General features: G+C 42.4%; 1 protein-coding gene across 1 annotated transcript; it reads left to right on the top strand.

Annotated features, from left to right (window-relative positions):
* The first annotated feature begins 876 nt into the window (after positions 1 to 876).
* RAD54L (RAD54 like) lies at positions 877 to 20466 on the top strand. Its single transcript, XM_053392531.1, has 18 exons — positions 877 to 1347; positions 1883 to 1969; positions 3078 to 3197; positions 4482 to 4542; positions 5471 to 5606; positions 6214 to 6283; positions 7017 to 7305; positions 8202 to 8326; positions 9271 to 9421; positions 10159 to 10285; positions 11024 to 11098; positions 12896 to 13026; positions 15215 to 15325; positions 15925 to 16048; positions 16318 to 16396; positions 17139 to 17318; positions 18645 to 18808; positions 19566 to 20466. Exons 1-18 carry the CDS (start codon positions 1345 to 1347, stop codon positions 19765 to 19767), a joined length of 2235 nt encoding a protein of 744 aa, XP_053248506.1. The 5' UTR covers positions 877 to 1344; the 3' UTR covers positions 19768 to 20466.
* Positions 20467 to 20579: the final 113 nt, after the last annotated feature.

Genomic DNA, 20579 nt, shown 5'->3' with positions numbered 1-20579 from the left:
TCTGAAATTTCCAAGCAATGCAGCTGGTGTGTTGAGTGCTATGTAGTTTTATGTGTGAAGTGAAAATTGAAAATTAATTAAAATATTTTTTTTAAAAAAAGAGTACGTGGGTTTACTCTTGCAGAAGCCATGCTCATTCTTCTTCAGCAAATTTGTTCCTTTTTTGGTGTAGTGGTTCATTTCAGTCTTTCTCTACTTGTGGTCCAGTTTCCCCTCTTACAGGAAATCCAAACATCAAAGAAAAGTTACAACAATGTCAAAAGACGACTAAAGAATAAAAGTGCCAACCATATAAGAGTTTCAATTCAATAGCTAAGGAAAACCCCAATTCAATTAATAAATATGAAGAATGGAATAATAAAGACACAACACACACTTAAGCCCAAAATACACATTTTTGCCTACACTTCATCAGCCAAAATACCAAACTCTTGGGAATGCCATTTAAAGGAACAAATCCACCCATGCTTAAAGTGGTTAAAGCTTCTGATCAAAAAGTTGGGAGGTGGGGGGGTAGTCTGTAGGCGAGTTTGCCAAAATCCCCCCTCTGAATTTATGCAGTTTTTGTTTAGTTTCCCTTAGTATAGTGTTGCCAGGATTTCTCTTCTCTGTGGATTCCGTCTGTGTCGTGTAACTGCTAACCCCCCCGCTGGCGGAGTCGGGATCCGAACCTGGGTCTCCTCCGACCCCCAACCCCGAGCCAGAACAGCCTTTGTCGGCGAAGCTGGTGTGTACTCCAGCTTTTGGACTACAACTCCCATCAGCCCCGGTCACCAGAGTGCTCCGCCCCTCCCAACAGGCTCCTCCTCCCTCCCTTACTTCCCTCCTGTTGGCTGCCGAGTCCCTTTCCTCCCGACAGGCACCCGGAGCTGATCGATGGCAGCTTCCCCGGTCGGCTCGCGATTGGCCTCGCCTCGGCTGAGGGGCGGGGCGAAACCCTGGGAAACCTCCGCGCGGGAAACAGAAAAGAGAGACGCGAGGAAGCGGCTGCTGCTCGCCCCGCGTCCCGGCTAGTGGCGCAGCCCCTTGACGCCCCCCGTCCACGTGCGACTGGCGGAGGGGGCTCGTGCCGCCTTCTCCACCAGGTCCACCCCCCGCCCGCTTCCCTTTTCCCAACTGCCCGAGGGCTCCGACTTCGCCGCTGCCCCCTCCCCATAGGGAAGGCATTTCCACTGTGCCTCCTCTCGCCCCTTCCCCAGTTCAAGCAGCTGCCACTGCTGCCTCCTGTTGCCTTCAGGGTCGCCCCCTCCCCTCCCTTCTTTCCTTCCTTCTTGCTTTCTCCTCGGTCCCTGTTCTTTCTTCCGTTGCTCCCCACAGATGGAAATTAACTCGTCCTGAGAGGAAATGGTAAGTCTAGCGGGGGGGGGGCAAAGGAATTCCCATGGGCAGGGCCGGATTTACGTATAAGCTAAACAAGCTATAGCTTAGGGCCCCACTCTCTTGGGGGGTCCCCCCCCCAAAAAAAAATTAAAGGGAAAAAAACATGGATGTACATTTCCAAAAAATAATCTAAAAAAACAAATAAACTAAAACCTACATACAGCAACAGTGGCAAATGGCTTTAGACACCTATTAGGTCCATAAATTACCATATAATCAACACAAAAAACAGTGACAATTTGTTGTTGACAAAGGACAGCTGGACATACAAAGGGCCCCATTACCTTCAGTACCTTAGGGCCTCATCAAACCTAAATCCGGCCCTGAGTGGGGAACCAGAGGAATTCCCATAGGCATTGTTGGGCTAAGTTTATATCATTCAAATGGGCAAAAGGTGTTTCAGATAAAGCCGTAGTTTGTTGAAAATGCCAACTTCCACAGTATGCAGATGCTTAATAGGTTGCCTTGATCTATCACTCCTTTTTCCTTTCTCTTTTTGCAGAGGAGAAGCCTGGCTCCTAGTCAGCTGGTCAAGAGGAAGCCAGAAGGGAATGGCTCTGATGAAGATGACACCTGGCATCCTGAAACTGTGAGCATCCTGTCAATCATTCTGTTGTACACTTGTGTCCCGCTTTCCTTCCATGATGGAACATGCTGACCAGACCCAGAGCTGCTGAGCTTCAGCAAGGAGACTGCATTGTTAAACCTTTTTTGTATCAGGTTTTCCATTCCTTTACTACACACATATATTCTCATTTCTCACTATGGATGTATCACTTGTGTAGTGGCTGACCTTTGGCCATAAACTCACTAGGGGGACTTATCTGTTGGCCTCAGTATATGCAATGTATTGTGGGTCAAGTATAATAATAATAATAATAATAATAATAATCCATCAATTTGACTATTGTGATTTTTTTGTGGGCAAGCATATTGCTTATTTGATAGCGGATGTGTACTGCAAGGAGTTGGAGTCACTGGGACATTCTCAAGCTGGTTGTTCTTTTACATGAAGCAAGCTCCAGTCAATACAGATGCTACATTTTATGTGGTGGCTGGTATATTTGCACCTTGGAGTGTGTTCCTCTAGCTGATGTACATGTGGAAAATGTTTGTTAACCTAAGGATTATCTAATGAAATTCATATTTAAACAATTTTAAACACGCAGCTCAACGTAGCCAAAACCTATGTACAGTATGTTTATTTGAAAGTAAGTCTCATTGAGTTCAATGAAGCTTGCATCCAAGAAAATGTGCATATTATTGTAGCTGTAGTCTTTTTCTCTTCTAAATAAATAAAAAGTAATTACTTTAGCATCTATTGGAAACAAATTATTTCACATTTGTATCCTTCCCTTCCTTGAGACGTATATAGTAGACGCTATCATTACAAGTTCTCTAATTGTAATAGCCCTCTTTTTGCTTTATGCTTCTTTATATCCAGTGTGTCCCAACCTCGGCAATGTTTCAAACCCAATTTTAAACCATATTAGCCTTCCAAGCATGTTTGCATTTTGTTTTTGCTTTTGACAAGGTTTGTGGCACTGATGGTGAACATTACTTCATTGAAAAACAATTTTTAAAAAACATAATGCTCAGATGCACAAATAATCTAACTGGATGGTTTTAGGCAGTATGACTGTTGTATGTACACCTGGATTCTCGAATCCTAATGCAATATTTCTCATCTTTTCTAGACTCGGAAGAGACAGAAACATGGTAGCAAAGTCGATAACAGGGAATGTTATATGTCACCTTTCCGGAAGCCCTTGGCACAGTTAACCAATCAGCCTCATTGCCTTGATGGCAGTAAACATGCAAGTGATTTATTTATGTTTTCTCATGCAATTTTGCACAATTAACTTATTCCTGAGCGTGGGAGACAATGCAGTTTCTAGTATGGCTCTTTTATTGGTTGGGTTGTGGATGAACTCACACCACCTGAACAAGAAGCTGTGAGTTTGAAAAGGCACAAAGGCTATGAGCCAGAAGATCATAAGCACACAGATTTCCTTGCAATCTGCTGTGAAAAAAGATGCTGTGTTATCTGTCTGTAGCCGGCTATAAGAACCTGGTGGTTTTGAACTGGGTTCACAGAGAGAAATGACACTTCTTTGGGATCAACTTCTTCCCAGTTACATAGTATAGAAAGTGATTTTTATATACGTTCTCTTTGAAATATAATATGAGAGACCTGTAAAGAATAAGCTCTTTATGAACTGTTCTTTATTTAGGAGCCTAATAAAAATGACTTGTTCAAAGAGCTCCCCAAATGTTTTATAAATAAAATAATAGATGAAATGCAATTAAGTTTCTAAATATATTTATTATTATTTAAAACATTTTCTAAACCAATTGATACTTAAACTCTCTTAAACCATTTACAAAAATACAAACGTACAAACAGAAAACCTTCATAAAAACAGAGTTCTAGTAATAACAGGGTCCAATCTGATGGTCATGGATAGCCTGGGCAAAAAGTGATATCTTTATAAGACTTCTGAAGCAACTGATAGATGATATTTCCTAAATGGCAGGGCTTTCCAGAGTGCAGGAACAATACAGTGGTGCCCCGCAAGACAAATGCCTCGCAAGACGGAAAACCCGCTAGACGAAAGGGTTTTCCGTTTTGGAGGTGCTTCGCAAAACGAATTTCCTATGGGTGAAAATGTCTTGCAAGTTCCTGCGGGGTTTTTTTCCTCCCCCCCCCTTTTTCTCAAGCCGCTAAGCCGCTTATCAGCTGAGCCGCTAAGCTGCTTAACAGCTGATCCGCTAAGCCGCTTATCAGCTGATCCGCTATGCCGCTTATCAGCTGATCCGCTAAGCCCGCTAAGCCGCTAATAGCACTAATCTGCTAAGCCGCTAATGGGCTTGCTTCGCAAGACGAAAAAACCGCAAGACGAAGAGACTCGCCGAACGGATTCTTTTCGTCTTGCGAGGCACCACTGTAGTGGAAAATACTTGTTGTCATTCAGTGCTAAATACATTTAGTTGGAAGCAAAATCTGCCAATCTCAGTATAAAGTTCATTATTGCTTACTGATTAGCTTAAAAGGTATTTTTAATGTTAAACTAATGAATATTTTATACTTTAAATCCCAGGAGGCCTTTATTCGCAGCATTTTGTCAAAACCTTTCAAAGTTCCTATTCCAAACTACACAGGTAAATCCATGAGGTTTCCCTCCTAACATTGTGTTACTTCGCCATCTGTTAACTCTGAATGTGTAGAATAATGAAGTTTTGTGTGTAAAAAAGAAAAAAAATGTATGAAAAATGTTGAATTATTAAGTGGTGGGCTGTAATGCTTATTTAGGCTGCCCTCCTATGCATGTTTACCTGAAAGTAAGCTTCTTTGAATGTAGTGAGGCTTATTTCCAAGTAAGTATGCATAACACTGGTCTATAAGTCATGTAGGATTACAGAACCCTAGATTTTAGTTATAATTTTGGGTCTCAGACTTCTTGAATTTTATGTATTGCCACCAAGTTTCAAAATGCACCTGCAGTTAATGGGAGGAGATAGACAAAAATGCTTCCTTTGCTGGTTAGTTGTATCTGGAAATTCATAGACTGAGTTGATGATACAAGCATAAACTACGTGCCAAATATATGGGTTCATGAATCATTCCTTGATTCATTAACCTAAAACTTGTGAATAATTACTGTAGTTACACCTTGAAGTATTGGTCTAACTATCCTTTATTAACTAAGGGCACTATGTGTGTGTGTGTGTATGTGTGTGTGTGTGTGTGTTTTCTGATGTGTGGATTTTTACATTTTGTTCAGGCCACGTTTGTCGATAGAGATCTAATGCTGTAGTTCAGAAGCTCTGTAATGGGAGTAGAACACCATTTTTTTTGTTTCATGCTACTTGACTTCATGCATAGTCTCAGTCTGATAGCAGTGGCACACCAGACTTAATGAGCTATCTCTGCCATGTTTATTCTATAGCTTACATCTCACACATAGCACTTTATACTGGGGGCTAACTTTCCCTAATAGTTAGCGTGTTGTCACTGTAATAGGATATTTGACAGTCCTGCGTTTACTGAAAACAGTCAGCTTGCTGCTTTTTCTTTGTCATCTTTCAGGTTCCCCAGGCTTTAGAGCTCTGGGTATCAAGCGTGCAGGACTCAGGCATGCTCTCCATGACCCTTTTGAAGAAGGAGCTCTGGTGCTCTACGAACCTCCACCTCTGACTGCTCATGACCAGCTGAAAATCGACAAGTGAGTTGCTTCCTTCCGACCTCCCTTCTCCCCACACCCAGTAGGTTCTCTCCCATCATTTCAGCTTGGTTTGTGTATCTGTTGATATTTTGACGGATCTTAGAATCGGCATGCAAACTTAGTATTCAATTGCCATTTTGCAGTCATTAGGCTGATTCATCTCCCATAATGGAGACGCAGTGGTGGATCCGTTACAAGTGTTCGTGTTTCACACAAGAAAACTATCCAGATTGTTGAGGATGATTGATTCAGAAGGACATGAAGCATCGTTCCCTGTTCAGTAAATTCCTTACAAATATATCTTTATCAAACACAAACCACAGAGTGTTCATCGCTGCTTGCTCATATTACTGAATTCTGTGTCCCCCAGTAATAAGATAGCTGTGCATTGCTTTCTCTGGAGGGATGCAAAGCATATCTGAATGTTGCTATGACTTTCAACTGGGCCTAGTTGGTTTTGACTGTGAAAGTAGCCATGTGGTAGGAGTCCCTGTCTTGTGAAGCAGAGTGGTGCATTAACAGGCCTTGTGCCCCTTGGGAATATCCTTCAGAATAGTGCTTTGACCTTTATGCCTGCTCTGATCTCTCTCTTGTTTCTCACCTGAAGGGACAAAGTGCCTGTTCATGTTGTGGTGGATCCTGTTCTCAGCCGTGTCTTACGACCCCATCAGAGAGAGGTGAGTTCTGCGAGTTACCAAATGCAGCAGTAATGCTGCTGTGAACTTTTTACTGCATTTTCTTTCACCCTACAGAGTGGTCCTCTGGCAAGTGTGAAGAGCATTCCTAAGCTTGAAGGTGTGTGGGGGTAGGGTTGTTGAGCAGGTGCCTAATGACGCCTCCCAGCTTCAATATTGGGAGGAAAGCTAGGGGATTGCTTGATAACTATGTGGCCAAGGGCCCTGAAGCACCTCCTCTATGTAGGGTCGAGCCTGCAAGTCCCTGCTCTGCTCTGAAGCAGGGGAGGGGAGACTTCCTTTGCTGTTGCTGTTGGGAGATGCTGGGAGCCACTGTGCAGCAATGGCCAAGGACCCCACGCCCACCTGCTTACTTTTCCTGCAGCTAGCACACTTCACACACCCCTTTCCTGCAGGCTTCTGTGTCTGCTGCTTCTAGCTGAGTGGCTGCAACCATCTTTCCCTGTGCTTCAAAGGCCAGGCTAAAATGGCAATTCCCTGCACTATGAGCTGTGACACTATTGGCTGTCGTTGGAACCTGTGCATTTCTGAGCAAATCTTTGTGTCTCTCCAGTTTCCCAAGCTCTTCTGTTTCGAGAGCAATGTTGTAATCGGTATTGAATACCAATAGCTTCCTGCGCATCCAGTCGCAATTTGCGCAGGTGCTGCTTCATGCGCAATATCACTTTTCATCCTGCAAGTCTATTCTAATACAAGGGAAACGCTTTCCGTGCAGGGGGTGAAGTTCCTGTGGGAGTGTGTGACAGGCCGCCGCATCCCTGGAAGTCATGGCTGCATTATGGCAGATGAGATGGGTCTGGGCAAGACCTTGCAGTGCATCACTCTGATGTGGACGCTCTTGCGCCAAAGTCCAGATTGCAAGCCTGAGATCGACAAGGCCGTTGTGGTCTCACCTTCCAGCCTGGTGAAGAACTGGTACAATGAAGTGGGTAAATGGCTTGGAGGAAGGATTCAGCCACTGGCTATCGATGGAGGCTCCAAGGAGGATATAGACAGGAAGCTAGGTATGGAGGCTTCACAATATGTGCTTTTAAAAAAGAAAGAAAATGATTTGCTGTAAAGCAGGAGTGTCAAACTCAAATTCATCGGGGGCCGCATCAGCAGTTTGGTCACCCTCAAAGGGCCAGTTGTATCTATAGGACTCAATATGCGCTCAATATAAAAACAAGTGGAGGTTTCCTGAATGCATGTAAAGTGGAGGTTTCCTGTGTAGAACAGCCGGCGCCGCTAGAGGGCAAACGTTCTCTGGCTTGTAGGCTGCCGCGCATGCGCTGAAGAGGCGGCTTTCTTGTGTCAAAAAAAAAAGGGGGAGAATAAAAGGTGAAGGCTGGCGGCTGCCGGTGGCTACACGGGCCACATGACGAAGTCTGGCGGGCCGGATTCGGCCCGCGGGCCTTGTGTTTGACACCCGTGCTGTAAAGCAAGAACACTACTACATAAGCTGTATTCCCTCATACTCAGTTGCGACAATCATCACACTCTTGGCAGGCTTTAATTCAAAGATTCATGCTGAGGAATTTGATAAATGGTTTCTACAGTTGTGAACAGAGGGTAAAAACAGCAGAGCTAGCAAAGGACTAGAGACAGGTACATAGAGGACCTAGTAAGAGAACTTGGGTCGGTAGCTTGTGGGACCTGGATGACCTAGACTCTTCCAGCTCTGCCATGGATCTCTTGAGCCACTTTGAGTACTGGAGAGGAAGGAAATAATGCATTGTGATTCTTTGGATGTAAAAAACACTTCGTTGCAATATAGCAGAACACAAAAAGTAAGTGTAGAGGTAAATGTGGGGTGCACAGTTTTGCAAAACTGCTTATTCCTAAAGCTTACGCTGTCTCCCCTTGGCTTCCAAATACACCTCACTTATTTTTCTTTTGCTGTTTTTATTTTTCCTAATAGCTGGGTTTATGAACCAGCGAGGCCTAAGAGTCCCATCCCCGATCCTGATAATTTCCTACGAAACATTCCGACTTCATGCTGAAGTCCTCCAGAAAGGGAGTGTTGGGTTGGTCATATGTGATGAGGTAGGTGGAAAGCGGTAGGTATTCTCGTTAGCGAGTGATCGATTGCCCATGGAGTCAAAATTTGGCTGATGTCACTCAGCTTCAGTGGTGAGCCTGGGCAGGAATTTCTAGCCACTTGATTGGCAACATGCAGGAAGGTTTGCCCCTACACTAAGTGCAGCTGAGGGCTAAACCCAAAGTTTCTGTGACTGCATGGTTAGCAACCACACCAGCGGTTCTTAACATTTAAAATGGATGGGGGATGATATTGGTGCATCAAAACCATAAGGCAGAGAGCAGCGAATTTCAACCTTTCCTTCCCCACCTGTTATCCTGATGCAAATAGAATCCCTTCCCCAGTAACTAGCAGTAGAAGGCAAAACTCCCCTTGGTGCAAGAGTATTATTATTATTTTTTAAGTGGCGTTGCTATCCCTGTGCCAAAGAAGCAGCTTGATGCTTACAGCACTTGTTCTCCCCTCCTGGCTCCCCATGTCCTGCAGTTCTCTCAGGTACTAGGGATCCTTTAAGAGGGAGATGCCAGGGATCTGAACCTGAGACATTTTGCATGCAAAGCAAAAGAGCTCATCCCCACTGCCTCCCCTTGTGTTTTCCCAGAGGACCTATATTAGATTTAGTCCCATCCCATAATCTTGTATAACTACTTTGGTTTATCGGAAGCCTTTGCAACGTATCCCTTCTCCTTTTATTAATTGTTAGCACTTGTCATTGCTTCCAGTGGTTAGCTGCTAGGACATCATAGTGCTCTTCAGGTGTCTTATAACTAGCAGTTAAATAAACCCACTGGCCGTGTGGGGGGGAGGGTTGCAGTAGGAACATGCACCTATTAGTATATTTATTATTTTGTAGTGCTTAGATTTAATCATGTCTGCAGGTTTATAAGATAGGTATATTGAGTCTGCAAAAGTAAATATGCATGCATCCTGTTACTCTTTCATTTTTCAGGGTCACAGGCTGAAGAACTCAGATAACCAAACGTACCAAGCTCTGAACAGCCTGAAAACTGCACGGCGAGTGCTCATCTCAGGAACCCCCATTCAGAATGACCTCCTTGAATACTTCAGTCTAGTACATTTTGTCAACTCGGGCATCCTCGGTAGGGACTTCTTTTTTAAAACAACAGCAACAGCAGTGTAATAAGTCTGAAGTTGGCAGCCCAAGTTTCTAAGTTCCCCACCATAATGACTGGGTGTGGGGAAGTGTGGTTGTGTGCTGCAAGTGTATATCAAATTGCCACTCACACTGTGTTTCACACATTATTATAGTGTAGCTCTGTTCCACAGAACAGTGGTGAACCATTTTATTGGAAGATGTGGACTAATCAAAGTGCTCCTAGCTTTGGAGTTCCAAAAAAGTGTGAACCACCTCGTGGGAGTCTGCTAGGGAACCTTTTGGGAACAGAGTGACTGTATTTCCAGCTATGTCACATGCTTACCTTTCAATTTTGGCCCAGATGTCTGCTGTGTCTGCTTTCCTCAGCATCTTATTAAATGACCAAGTTTCTGACAATGTTTGAAAGTGTTGTATAATTGGATCTCTCATTAAGTGAGAGCAGGTGGGACTTGGAGGCATAAGTGATTATGCTTCCAAGGCAAAGGAATGGTTATTTCTAAAGTTTCACATGCCTTTCTGAATTATGAGGTTCTGCCTGATCCAGAAAAAAAGCTGTTGTCTAAACCTACTAGGCTACAGAGACATTTATGTGCATCAGAAAGTTTGAAATGCAATGGAAGACGTGTTTGAAATAGTTAATAGCATTTAAAACTTGCAACAGAATGTAGAAAATGAAAGGTAGGGCTATTCCTCATCATCAAGTTTTGCTTTTTTGGACAGGGACAGCTCAGGAGTTTAAAAAGCACTTTGAAATTCCCATCCTGAAAGGCAGGGATGCCGATGCAAGTGAAGCAGGAAGACACAAGGGAGAGGAGAGGCTTAAAGAGCTGATCAGCATCGTCAACAGGTGAAGTTCACAAGTTTCCCTTTTTTATCCTAGGAGCACTTTATTTCCCTAGTTCTAACTCCCCAGATTGTGCTGTGGTAGTTAAAGTTACTTTGACCCTGGAAACGGCTCATTTCATTATTCCTCATAATTCATCCCAGTAGTCTCTGATAGAGCTCAGAAAGTGCAAATCCATTCATCTTTAAGTCATCACCCAACAATTGCTATGGGTCATGTACAGCCAGTCTCCCCAAATTAATTTTTTCTTCTCATTGTGACACTACTGTCTCTCTTGAGTGCTTTGATCAGCTGAGCAAGAAAGTGGGTTGTGTTTGGGTTTTTGGGTTTTTTTTTGCTAAAATGGATGTTATGTTTACAGTGGTACCTCAGGTTAAGTACTTAATTTGTTCCGGAGGTCCATACTTAACCTGAAACTGTTCTTAACCTGAAGCACCACTTTAGCTAATGGGGCCTCCTGCTGCTGCCGCACTGTCGGAGCATGATTTTTGTTCTCATCCTGAAGCAAAGTTCTTAACCTGAAGCACTATTTCTGGGTTAGCAGAGTCTGTAACCTGAGACACCACTGTACTTGTTGTCAGAGCTCATGCATGCTGATCAAAGTCTGCAGAGCTGTTATCTGAAAGATCTCTGTTAACACCAGGAAGGTGTTCTGCCGGAAGATGGTCATGAGCTTAGGTATTCTTGTTAACAGCATTAAATTTTTTTTTAAAAAAATTAATTTATTTTGTTCCTTTCTAGGTGTCTCATAAGGAGGACTTCAGATATTCTCTCCAAATACCTTCCAGTGAAAATAGAGCAGGTGGTTTGCTGCAGGTACAAGATACAAGTGCAAAGCACAGACTTTTCAAACTTAATCAAGAAATGCGGTGGATTCACTCTTGCCTTGCTAAGCAAGAGTCATTAGAAACATTCTGATCTGTGTCACTCTGGGTGTTGTGGCAGAACATTCCTTTTGCCCCTTCGGTAACAGCCAATTAACCTTCCATCTTAAATGGAATTATTTATTAGCACAATGAATTCCTTTATTGGAGTCACTATATTTTTAAAAGTTGTGCTTAATTTCTTTTAATATGTAAGTGCACTGATCCTAGGTAACTTGCCTCTCGATGAAAAGGAAGAAACTGAGTTATTAACATATATAATATCCCCCCCCCGCAAAAAAAAGTCAGCATAATTAATTCGGTGATGGAGCTTGCCTCAAATCTATTCTGAAAGAACCACATTCATCTAGATGTCAGAGAATAGTGCCTTTCTTATTCTGCTTAGCTACAACAATGGTTTGTGTTGTTGTTTTTTGCTTTTCATCCAAATCTAATCGTACCCTTTATAAAATGTTCTGCATTAATGAAGTCGGGAAAATCAATCATGTTTTTAAATGCCATTCAGCATTTTTTGTGTGTTTTAAAGAATGTGCAACTCATTTGTTGCACATCAAATAGCTATGAACTGCTAGATGATGTTGCACCTTTAAAAATAATGGTTTTTTTAAAAGAAGTATTTTTCTCTATGAACCTTAATAAAATGTATTTTAAAACAAATAAAAATAATGCTTTTAAGGCACCGTGTTTCAAGCAGCAACTTGGTGAGCAGCGAATTGTGTAGACAGGAGGTCTTTCCTTAGCAGCAAGGTTGAAAAACACTGACCCTGTAAGGAACACCATGTCCTAAGACATCCTAAGCCATCCTACTATGTATACTAATAGTAGGAATAGCTTTATGAAAGATGTGATGAAACAGCCACCCACCAGTGCCTTCCTGCTTGATAGTTTACTCTTTGGAATGTCACTGATGTTCTGAGAGATTCTGGGGAAAATAATTTTTCAAAGTTAGGGTGTAGATCACTGAGAATGCAGTATTCTGACTTGCAGTCTTTTGTTCTGGTTTGAGCATGCTGGCAGAGTTAATAGCATAAAAGTGAAAGTTAATGCTGCCATCTCTAGATATTTGTACAGTGGTACATCAGGTTACATACACTTCAGGTTACATACGCTTCAGGTTACAGACTCCGCTAACCCAGAAATATTACCTTGGGTTAAGAACTTTGCTTCAGGATGAGAACAGAAATTGTGCTCTGGCGGCACAGCAGCAGCAGCAGGAAGCCCCATTAGCTAAAGTGGTGCTTCAGGTTAAGAACAGTTTCAGGTTAAGAACGGACCTCCAGATCAAATTAAGTACTTAACCAGAGGTACCACTGTACTTTTAACAGTGATCTTAGCTCGGCAGCTTTGAGACTGTGGAAAATGGAGCTTTATTATTAGTAAGAGTCCAATTTAAAGACCAGTTTGTGAATTAAGCGAATGAATTAAAAGAAGAAGAAAAACCAGACTCTGGAGAATGGCTTTCTTTTAAGACTAGGGTATTGCCCAGGTCCACCAAAGTCAGTGACAATTTAGCTCCTCTTGTACACCAAGTTTCCTTCTGAGTTTGCAACGAGGGGAATTCAGTAGCTCAAGTAGGTTATACCCTTTGGAAAATTCTGAGTTATTTTGCATTAAATGTTCATTTGGGAGCTAACCTAAGCAATTCCAACATGGATTGGATAAGATGGGATTTTTGTAATGGTCATCTGTTCAGTGATTGGAACATGATTGATGTCTTGTTTCACCTCAGGCTGACTCCCCTTCAGGCAGACCTGTACAAACGCTTCCTCAAGCAAGCAAAGCCTGCTGAGGAACTGAAGGAAGGGAACATGAGTGTTTCATCCCTTTCCTCCATCACATCGCTGAAGAAACTCTGTAATCGTAAGTCATCCTGTCAGTTTATGTATACAATGCCCTGTGCCAAGGACTCAGAACATGGACAGAAAGTTAGAAACAAGATAAATCTCTGTTGAATGGTTTTCAACCTGAAGTTGAAGTGTTCTTGTATTCTAGAGCTCTGGTCATTAAGAAGGTGTTTTTAAAACACCTCTGCAAAGCAGTGTTAGAAACTGAGATATGAAAGCAAGGAGCTAAATAGCGCCTTAAACCTAGGTTATGGGCGCAACAACAGAATGTCTAGGCGTACTTTTTTATAACAAGAATACAAAGCTGAAAATGAATGAACTGCAGCTAAAATATTACGTTCATTCTTCACACGGTCTAGTCCTTCCCCTGACCTCTTGAGAGGGTCTCTTCTCCAATCTTCAGAGAGTACCTGGAAGTGGAGAGGTAGAAAAAGCTCCTCCTTTCCTTCCACTCTGCAGTTTTACTCTGAAATCTTAGGCGCAGTACTTCGCCCAGAACTCAGAAACTGCTCACACTAATGAAATTCCCTGTCACAAAATGCGCCTAGCACAATGGGAGTTTCAAACACTGCTGCTAAGGCTAAATTCCAAAGCAGTGATGCTGCATGGCAGTTAAAAAGAATAAATTCTGTTTTGTAGGTATTGAAACAAAATAGGGTTCATAATCTTGGCTCACTGTGTTAAGGGCATGGGCATTTTGGGTCTGAGGGATAGAAAAAACTCAGTTCACAGTCTCTGATTTCCTTGTTGGAGAAAGTGAAGTTGCTGCACTATTATGCTTCAACTTCTGTGCAAGCGTAATAGAAGCATGCTCTTCGAAAGGACTGGAAGTATTTTTGTATGTTGTCCCTCTCAGTCATCTAAGCCACCCCTGAACCTCCCCTCTTGGAACTCCGCAATTTATAAACTAAACTGCTTTTTCCGCCCTGAGGAAAAGCACAGTTGTCTAAACTGGAGCACGTGTCTTCTTTTGTTTTTACTGGTTTTTCACAAGCCCCTGCATTTTGCTTTATGCTCTAAGTGGGGATAGGCAGATGTTTGTCCCATGTAAAGATTTTCCATGTTTAAAGTTTGAGACTCTGGTGCCCTCTTCTGGACTCGAGTTTGCTTGGGCTGGTGGCTGGCCTTCTAGTGCCTGAATAATGCATTGGGATACAGGCATCTTACTTACAGGAACTTGCAGCTATGCAAGCATGTGCCTTGCCTCTCCACACCCTCTTGGGTTTTAGCTGGTTTTAAAAAATATAATATTTAATTTTGAATCTTAGCACTCTCATAATTAATGTACAAATTTTTAATCTATTGCATAATGTGACTATGGGTTTAAAATCCCTACTATGCATGCTCATGGTTTAAATGCTTGGTTGTGCTATTTTTGAAATTGGGAGCAGATAGTTTGGGCTTCTTATGGGAAATCAAGGCACCCTTAAGTGGAAAGAGAACTAGATAAGCTAGCAGTGTATATGGGCCAGTGTCGGACAGAGGATGCTGTTGGGTCTGGATGAATGCAGAGATACAGCTTCAAAACACTGCTTAGTTATGGAACAAGCAAGCAATTATGAGCTACATTCAGAAGGTTACTTGTGGGCCGAGGAACACTTGATGTGTGAAAATGAATATATACAATGTATGGTAATTTATTGTCAGAGAAGCCCCCTCAATCAAGGGTGGGAAATCTGTGGCCCTCCAGATGTTGTTTGTCTCCTCCCATTAACCCCTGGGCAACACAGTCAATGATCACGGTTGATGGGAGTTGTAGCTAAGCAACATCTGGAAGGCCACAAGTTCCCCCACACTTACACTACGTAAAAGTTAGTGATTTAAAATGATCACATGTAAAGTTATAGTTTTCAGGTACTAGACCAACCTTTCTCAACCTAGATGTTGTTGGACTACAAGTCCCATCATTCCTAGCCAGCATGGCCAGTGGCCAGGGATGATGGGAGTTGTAGTTCAAGAACATCTGGGGACCCAAGGCTGAGAGAGGCTATACTAGACCATTGCATGTTAAATACAGGGGGAGATTATAGAACTGTTTAGATGATGATGATGACGATTAGGCGCTGAAGTTATTTCTGTCCAGAGATAACAGGACTGTGTAAGGAAGCTGTTTCCGTCACATTAAGACCAATCCTTGTACCTTGCTAAACAGAAAGTGTGTCGACTCTAGTTCTGTGCAGTGATTCTTGATAACTTTTCTCTAGATCCTGCCCTGATCTATGAGAAGTGTGTGGAGGAAGAGGAGGGGTTTGTGGGTGCTCTGCAGTTATTTCCTTCTGGCTATAGCACCAAGTCCCTAGAACCTCAGCTCTCAGGTAAATGTTGCTGCAAAAACGTATCTGTGTGTGAGATTATATTGGGGATTGATTTCTCAGCACTGTTTATAGCAGGGGTCTCCAACCTTCCCAATGGGCATCTGTTGAGAGAGTGTTGTGGGCACGAGTCGCAAAACCACTGCCAAGAGGGTGTGGCATAACACAAAATTGAAGAGCAAATAGTCATTGCTGCTCCCTTCGGTCCTCCTGGACAATCTCATGCTTGTCATGGGAAGTCAAGTCACCTGTGTCCTGCTGTCCCCTGGAATTCACACAGTATTGATTCCTCCCCCTGCCCCATCAATGATGTTGTTGTCTAATAGCAGAGAACATCCCCCAGTATCCACTCTTTTTGCCCTGGTGCATCTCTCAATCACACACACACTTGAGCAGCCCACCCACCCACAGTCAAAAAAGCCCCTCTAAGGGCAAAGGAAGTGCCTGCCATTTATTTAAAAATTCACAAGGCTCACCAGCCTAGAACCCACAGGCACTGTGTTGTCTTTGGTTGCCAAGGAAGGCCTGTTTCATCTGTGGGCATTGGGTTGGCGGTTTCTGGTTTTATAGCATTTGTATTCATTGATTTTTTTTTCCTTCAGGGAAGATGCTGGTTTTGGATTACATTTTGGCAGTTACGAGGAGCACCAGTAATGACAAAGTAGTCCTAGTTTCTAATTATACTCAGACACTGGATCTCTTTGAGAAACTCTGCAGAGCTAGAAGGTATAATGACTGAGAAGTTGTGAGTGTGTGTGAGAGAACCTAAGAGGAACTCTTCCTTGGGAATGATGGGTGCAGAAATGATGGGTCAGGCTTGGCCTGCTGTCTCCATAAAACTATTCTAAAACTCTCCTCCCCCAGTATTGCCTTAATTTTTTCCTGATATTAAATTCACTTGTAGAACTATCCCATGTGTAAGGGGTGAAATTGCAGCTATTTCAAGGACATATTGGTATAAGGATCTTAATTTGCCCTCTTTTTGTGTCTGTCAGGTACTTGTATGTCCGTCTGGATGGCACCATGTCCATTAAAAAGAGAGCAAAGATAGTGGAGCGTTTCAACAGCATTTCTGTAAGTGAAACTTCCAGGCTCAAGTTCCACCCTTTCTAGTTCCACCCTTCCTACAAAACAGGGCAGAAGTGGTTACAATATAGTCTTCCAGTAAAAAAGCCTCGTTGGCCTCCTGCATTTTAATGCCAGTTACAGCCAAAATATGTACCCCTGCTTGAAATAGAGGTATACTTGCAATAGGAAAATATTTTCAGCATGACTTTCCAATGAGCGTTCATGGCTGTTACAGAAATCCAGTGATGTGATACAGACATGGACTTTGGTGCATGATCACTTCTCCAGTTGGGAATCTTTTTTATCTGGTGTCTAGGGGTCAAGAAAACCCAGCATGGTTAGAACAGGAAGAGAGGAGGTTGATGTGGAGTTAGGATGGATGCTGCATTATCGCCCTGTCTAGATTTGTGCCTCTGGTTTTCCATCAATGTTACTAAGTCTTCTAATTATAAGCTTTCATGTACATATTACTGGTTGGAGAATTCACAAACAAGTAGTACCGATAATCTTTGGCTGAATATATATTTGTAGGGCAATGGCTTGTGATGTTCTTCACTACAAAGTTGGAAGAACCCAGTATCTTTAGACTGAAAGGAAGAAAGAGTAGTCTATTAACCAACGTTCGTGTTCATTCATTTTGCATACAAGATAAAAGGATAGTTTGAAGTGTGTTTTTGCAGAAATAAACTACTGAGTCAGCAGTGTCACTTGTGCTGGGCACCTAACTTGAGTTTCTCTGGTCCCCCAGAACCCTGAATTCATTTTCATGCTGAGCAGCAAAGCAGGTGGTTGTGGCTTAAATTTGATTGGAGCAAACAGACTTGTGATGTTTGACCCAGACTGGAACCCAGCCAATGACGAACAAGCCATGGCCCGTGTCTGGAGAGATGGCCAGAAGAAGACTTGCTATATCTATCGATTGCTTTCGGTAAGGCTTGGATTCCAACCCTGCTTGCGACTGTCCTCATCGCAGAGTACAGATGGCAAAGCTTGAGTCTGTTGCAAAAAGAAACAAGTTTGAGAGCCAGTGTGGTGTAGTGGTTAAGAGCGGTGGACTCATAATCTGGTGAACCGGGTTCGCGTCTCCGCTCCTCCACATGCAGCTGCTGGGTGACCTTGAGCTAGTCACACTTCTCTGAAGTCTCTCTGTCTCACTCATCTCACAGAGTGTTTGATGTGGGGGATGAAGGGAAAGCAGATTGTTAGCCGCTTTGAGACTCCTTAGGGTAGTGATAAAGCGGGATATCAAATCTGAACTACTCTTGTAACAGGTGTCTGATTTCCAGTTGCACAAGGGTAGCTGGTGTCATGGCATGAAAAAACATAAAGGTTTTGAACGGACTACAGTGGAGCCTGGTTTTTTACCAATCTGTTATGATACTGGGCATGTGCAGTGATGTAAAGCGAAGTAAAGGTTCATCAGGACATAGGAAAAGGAAGATGTCCCAGACGTAAATCTCTTTGTTTAGAGGCATATCCCCATCAGGCTTAAAGGTTAAGGCCAATGGTTTTCCACTGTTGCCTGAAAACTGAAGCCACAGCTGCTTTTGGATTATCTATCCTGGTCTTTTAACCAGAAGTTTATATTGTAATATTTTTTTTATATATATATATATATATATATATATATATATATATATATATATAATATATATTATATATATATATATATATATATATATATATATATATATATATATATATATATAAAATATAATAATAATAATAATAATGAGCATATAGTGTCCTACGGCAAGACCTTAAAGTAGTTAAAGTTACAAGTTGAAACAGAATAAAAATAACGTAACTGGCTAACATATAACACCCCATTTAACAGTTAAGCACCCTACAGATGTGAAGTCTTTGGCCAGATTTCAGAGCTTCATTCCTTATTTACATGCTGAACAAGCTATACAGCAGGCTTCTTCAACTGTCCTCCAGATGTTCTGAGACTACAATTCCCATCATCCCTGACCACTGGTTCTGCTAGCTAGGGATCATTGGAGTTGTAGGCCAAAAGCACCTGGAGCGCCAAGGTTGAGGAAGCCTGCTCTACAGGATTGGTGCCCAGAGGGCAATTTTTTGAGAAGGGAACAATATGAGGAATGGATGGCACCATTCTTCACCCTTGATTGGGAGTGCATGGCAAGTGGAATGTGGAAATCAGGTTCTGGCTAAAGAACATGTAACACTTATAAGGATTCTCTGGCCTTTCCAAAAACCCAGCACCAGCCTTAATTTTGTATCCTTTTAGACAGGGACAATTGAGGAAAAGATCTTTCAGCGGCAGACCCACAAGAAGGCTCTCAGTAGCTGCGTCGTAGATGAGGAGCAGGATGTGGAAAGACACTTCTCTCTGGGTGAACTGAAGGAGCTATTCACGCTCAACGAGACCACCACAAGTGATACCCATGACAAGTTAGTATTGGAAGAACTGTGGGTAATGTGTTGGGGGACACAAATGAAGGCTTTTGTGTGGTATGTTTATCCAGAACAAGTAAGAAAAATTATCCCCATGTTCAGTCTGTATATGCAGCAATAGATTAGGACCACATCAGCCCACCATGTCCTACGTGATCATGTATTGGCCTTAACATTTGTGTAGGTTAATGGTATTGTGAGCTGTACGCCTCAAGCCTTGCAGTACACAAATGTGCCTGTCTGTTGGACTCTATGAGTAGGCCCCTATAGAAACATATACTGGTGTGACCCCAGTTTCCCTGCTACTCATGCTGATTGGAAGTGTTCATTTTTGGGTTTGGGTTAAATTGCTTCATAGGACATTAGTGTGTGGCTATATGGTTGTAACCCATCCTGGGACGTTGAGATGAAAGACAGGTAAAAGCAATCTTAAAATAAATAAATTATCCTAGGGCTCTAAACCCTCTTAAGAGATTATTAGTTTGTGTGCTTGACTGAAGGTTTGAATATCATAACTTTACTTTGGGAAGAGGTGCGAAGCAAATGTTTTAATCCCAATTTCTGGTACACGCACTGATTTCTGCCTAAACTTTTTTCATCAGTAAGTAAAATAGAGCATGCTTCTAAACGATACAGTCTTTGCAAACAGTAGTGTCTTCAAGATTGCAAGCCCTTTAAGCTCAGACAATGAAAGCTTGCAGAAAGTTACGTAGAGGCTCTGGCCCTTGTTAGCACAATGCACTCTTCGTTGCAGGATCAAGTGTCGTCGCTGTGTGAATGGCCATCAAGTCAGGCCACCTCCAGAGGGGTCTGACTGCACTTCTGACTTATCCCAGTGGAATCACTGTGCTGAAAAACGTGGACTCCAGGACACAGTCCTCAAGGCTGCCTGGGATGCTGCTGTCACCTTTACCTTCCATCATCATTCCCATGAAGAGCAACGGGGGATACCATGACGATTGGTTTGGGCTGACTTTCTGAAACTCAAGCTATTTGTTATCCTGATCCACCACGTTTAAGATCACACTTTTTCTCCCATTAATGCCGTGGAATAACTATATCTTCTTTACAAAAGTGGTAGGCCAAATCACTTGGTCACAGAGCACTAGTATAATTATGTTTATGAAACCTGGCATGTATGGGAAGACCGCGACAGAAAAGTGTTCACTTCTGATCATGGAATTGATCCCATGCTACTTTATCACTCTTTGGACTGTGTTACTTGTTCTGAAAAATTTAAAGACATGCCTACAAAGTTAATTTTTCAAGAATAACAGTGAACAATGGATATACATACAATTTATTGAAACTGAATTGCTTGCTGTTAAATAGTAATGAAAAGATCTGTTTTAATTCTGCTAATGAGGTAAGGCCTAGTGTAAATAGAATCTGGAAACCTCAAAATCAAAGCAGATGGGTGAAAGAAGTCTGTTTTTCCACTTGAACCTCAGATGGTTGATGCCTTAGTTCTCCAGGCAGAAGATTCACTTAAAGAAAATTGAGTTCACGAGTACCGGGACAAAATATTTCTGTATCTTAACTCCTTAAGCTTATTTATTGACTCTCCACAGCATTGACTTTAAAAGATAGTGATAACATATGTGCCAGTTATCACTGTCCTGTTTTTATAGAGTAAAATAAAATGTAGACTGCAATACTTCGTACAGCAGTGTGGGGCTTAACTTGGTGGGAAGACTTCTAACACTCATATGAGTGAGCTGTTGGGACTTCACCTCTCAGCCTCTTAAACCAGTCAGCATCTCATCCT

The sequence above is a fragment of the Podarcis raffonei genome, chromosome 6 (assembly GCF_027172205.1).
Source record: "Podarcis raffonei isolate rPodRaf1 chromosome 6, rPodRaf1.pri, whole genome shotgun sequence".
In the NCBI taxonomy this organism is placed as follows: Eukaryota; Metazoa; Chordata; class Lepidosauria; order Squamata; family Lacertidae; genus Podarcis; species Podarcis raffonei.
This window is presented reverse-complemented; position numbering and strand designations above follow the sequence as displayed.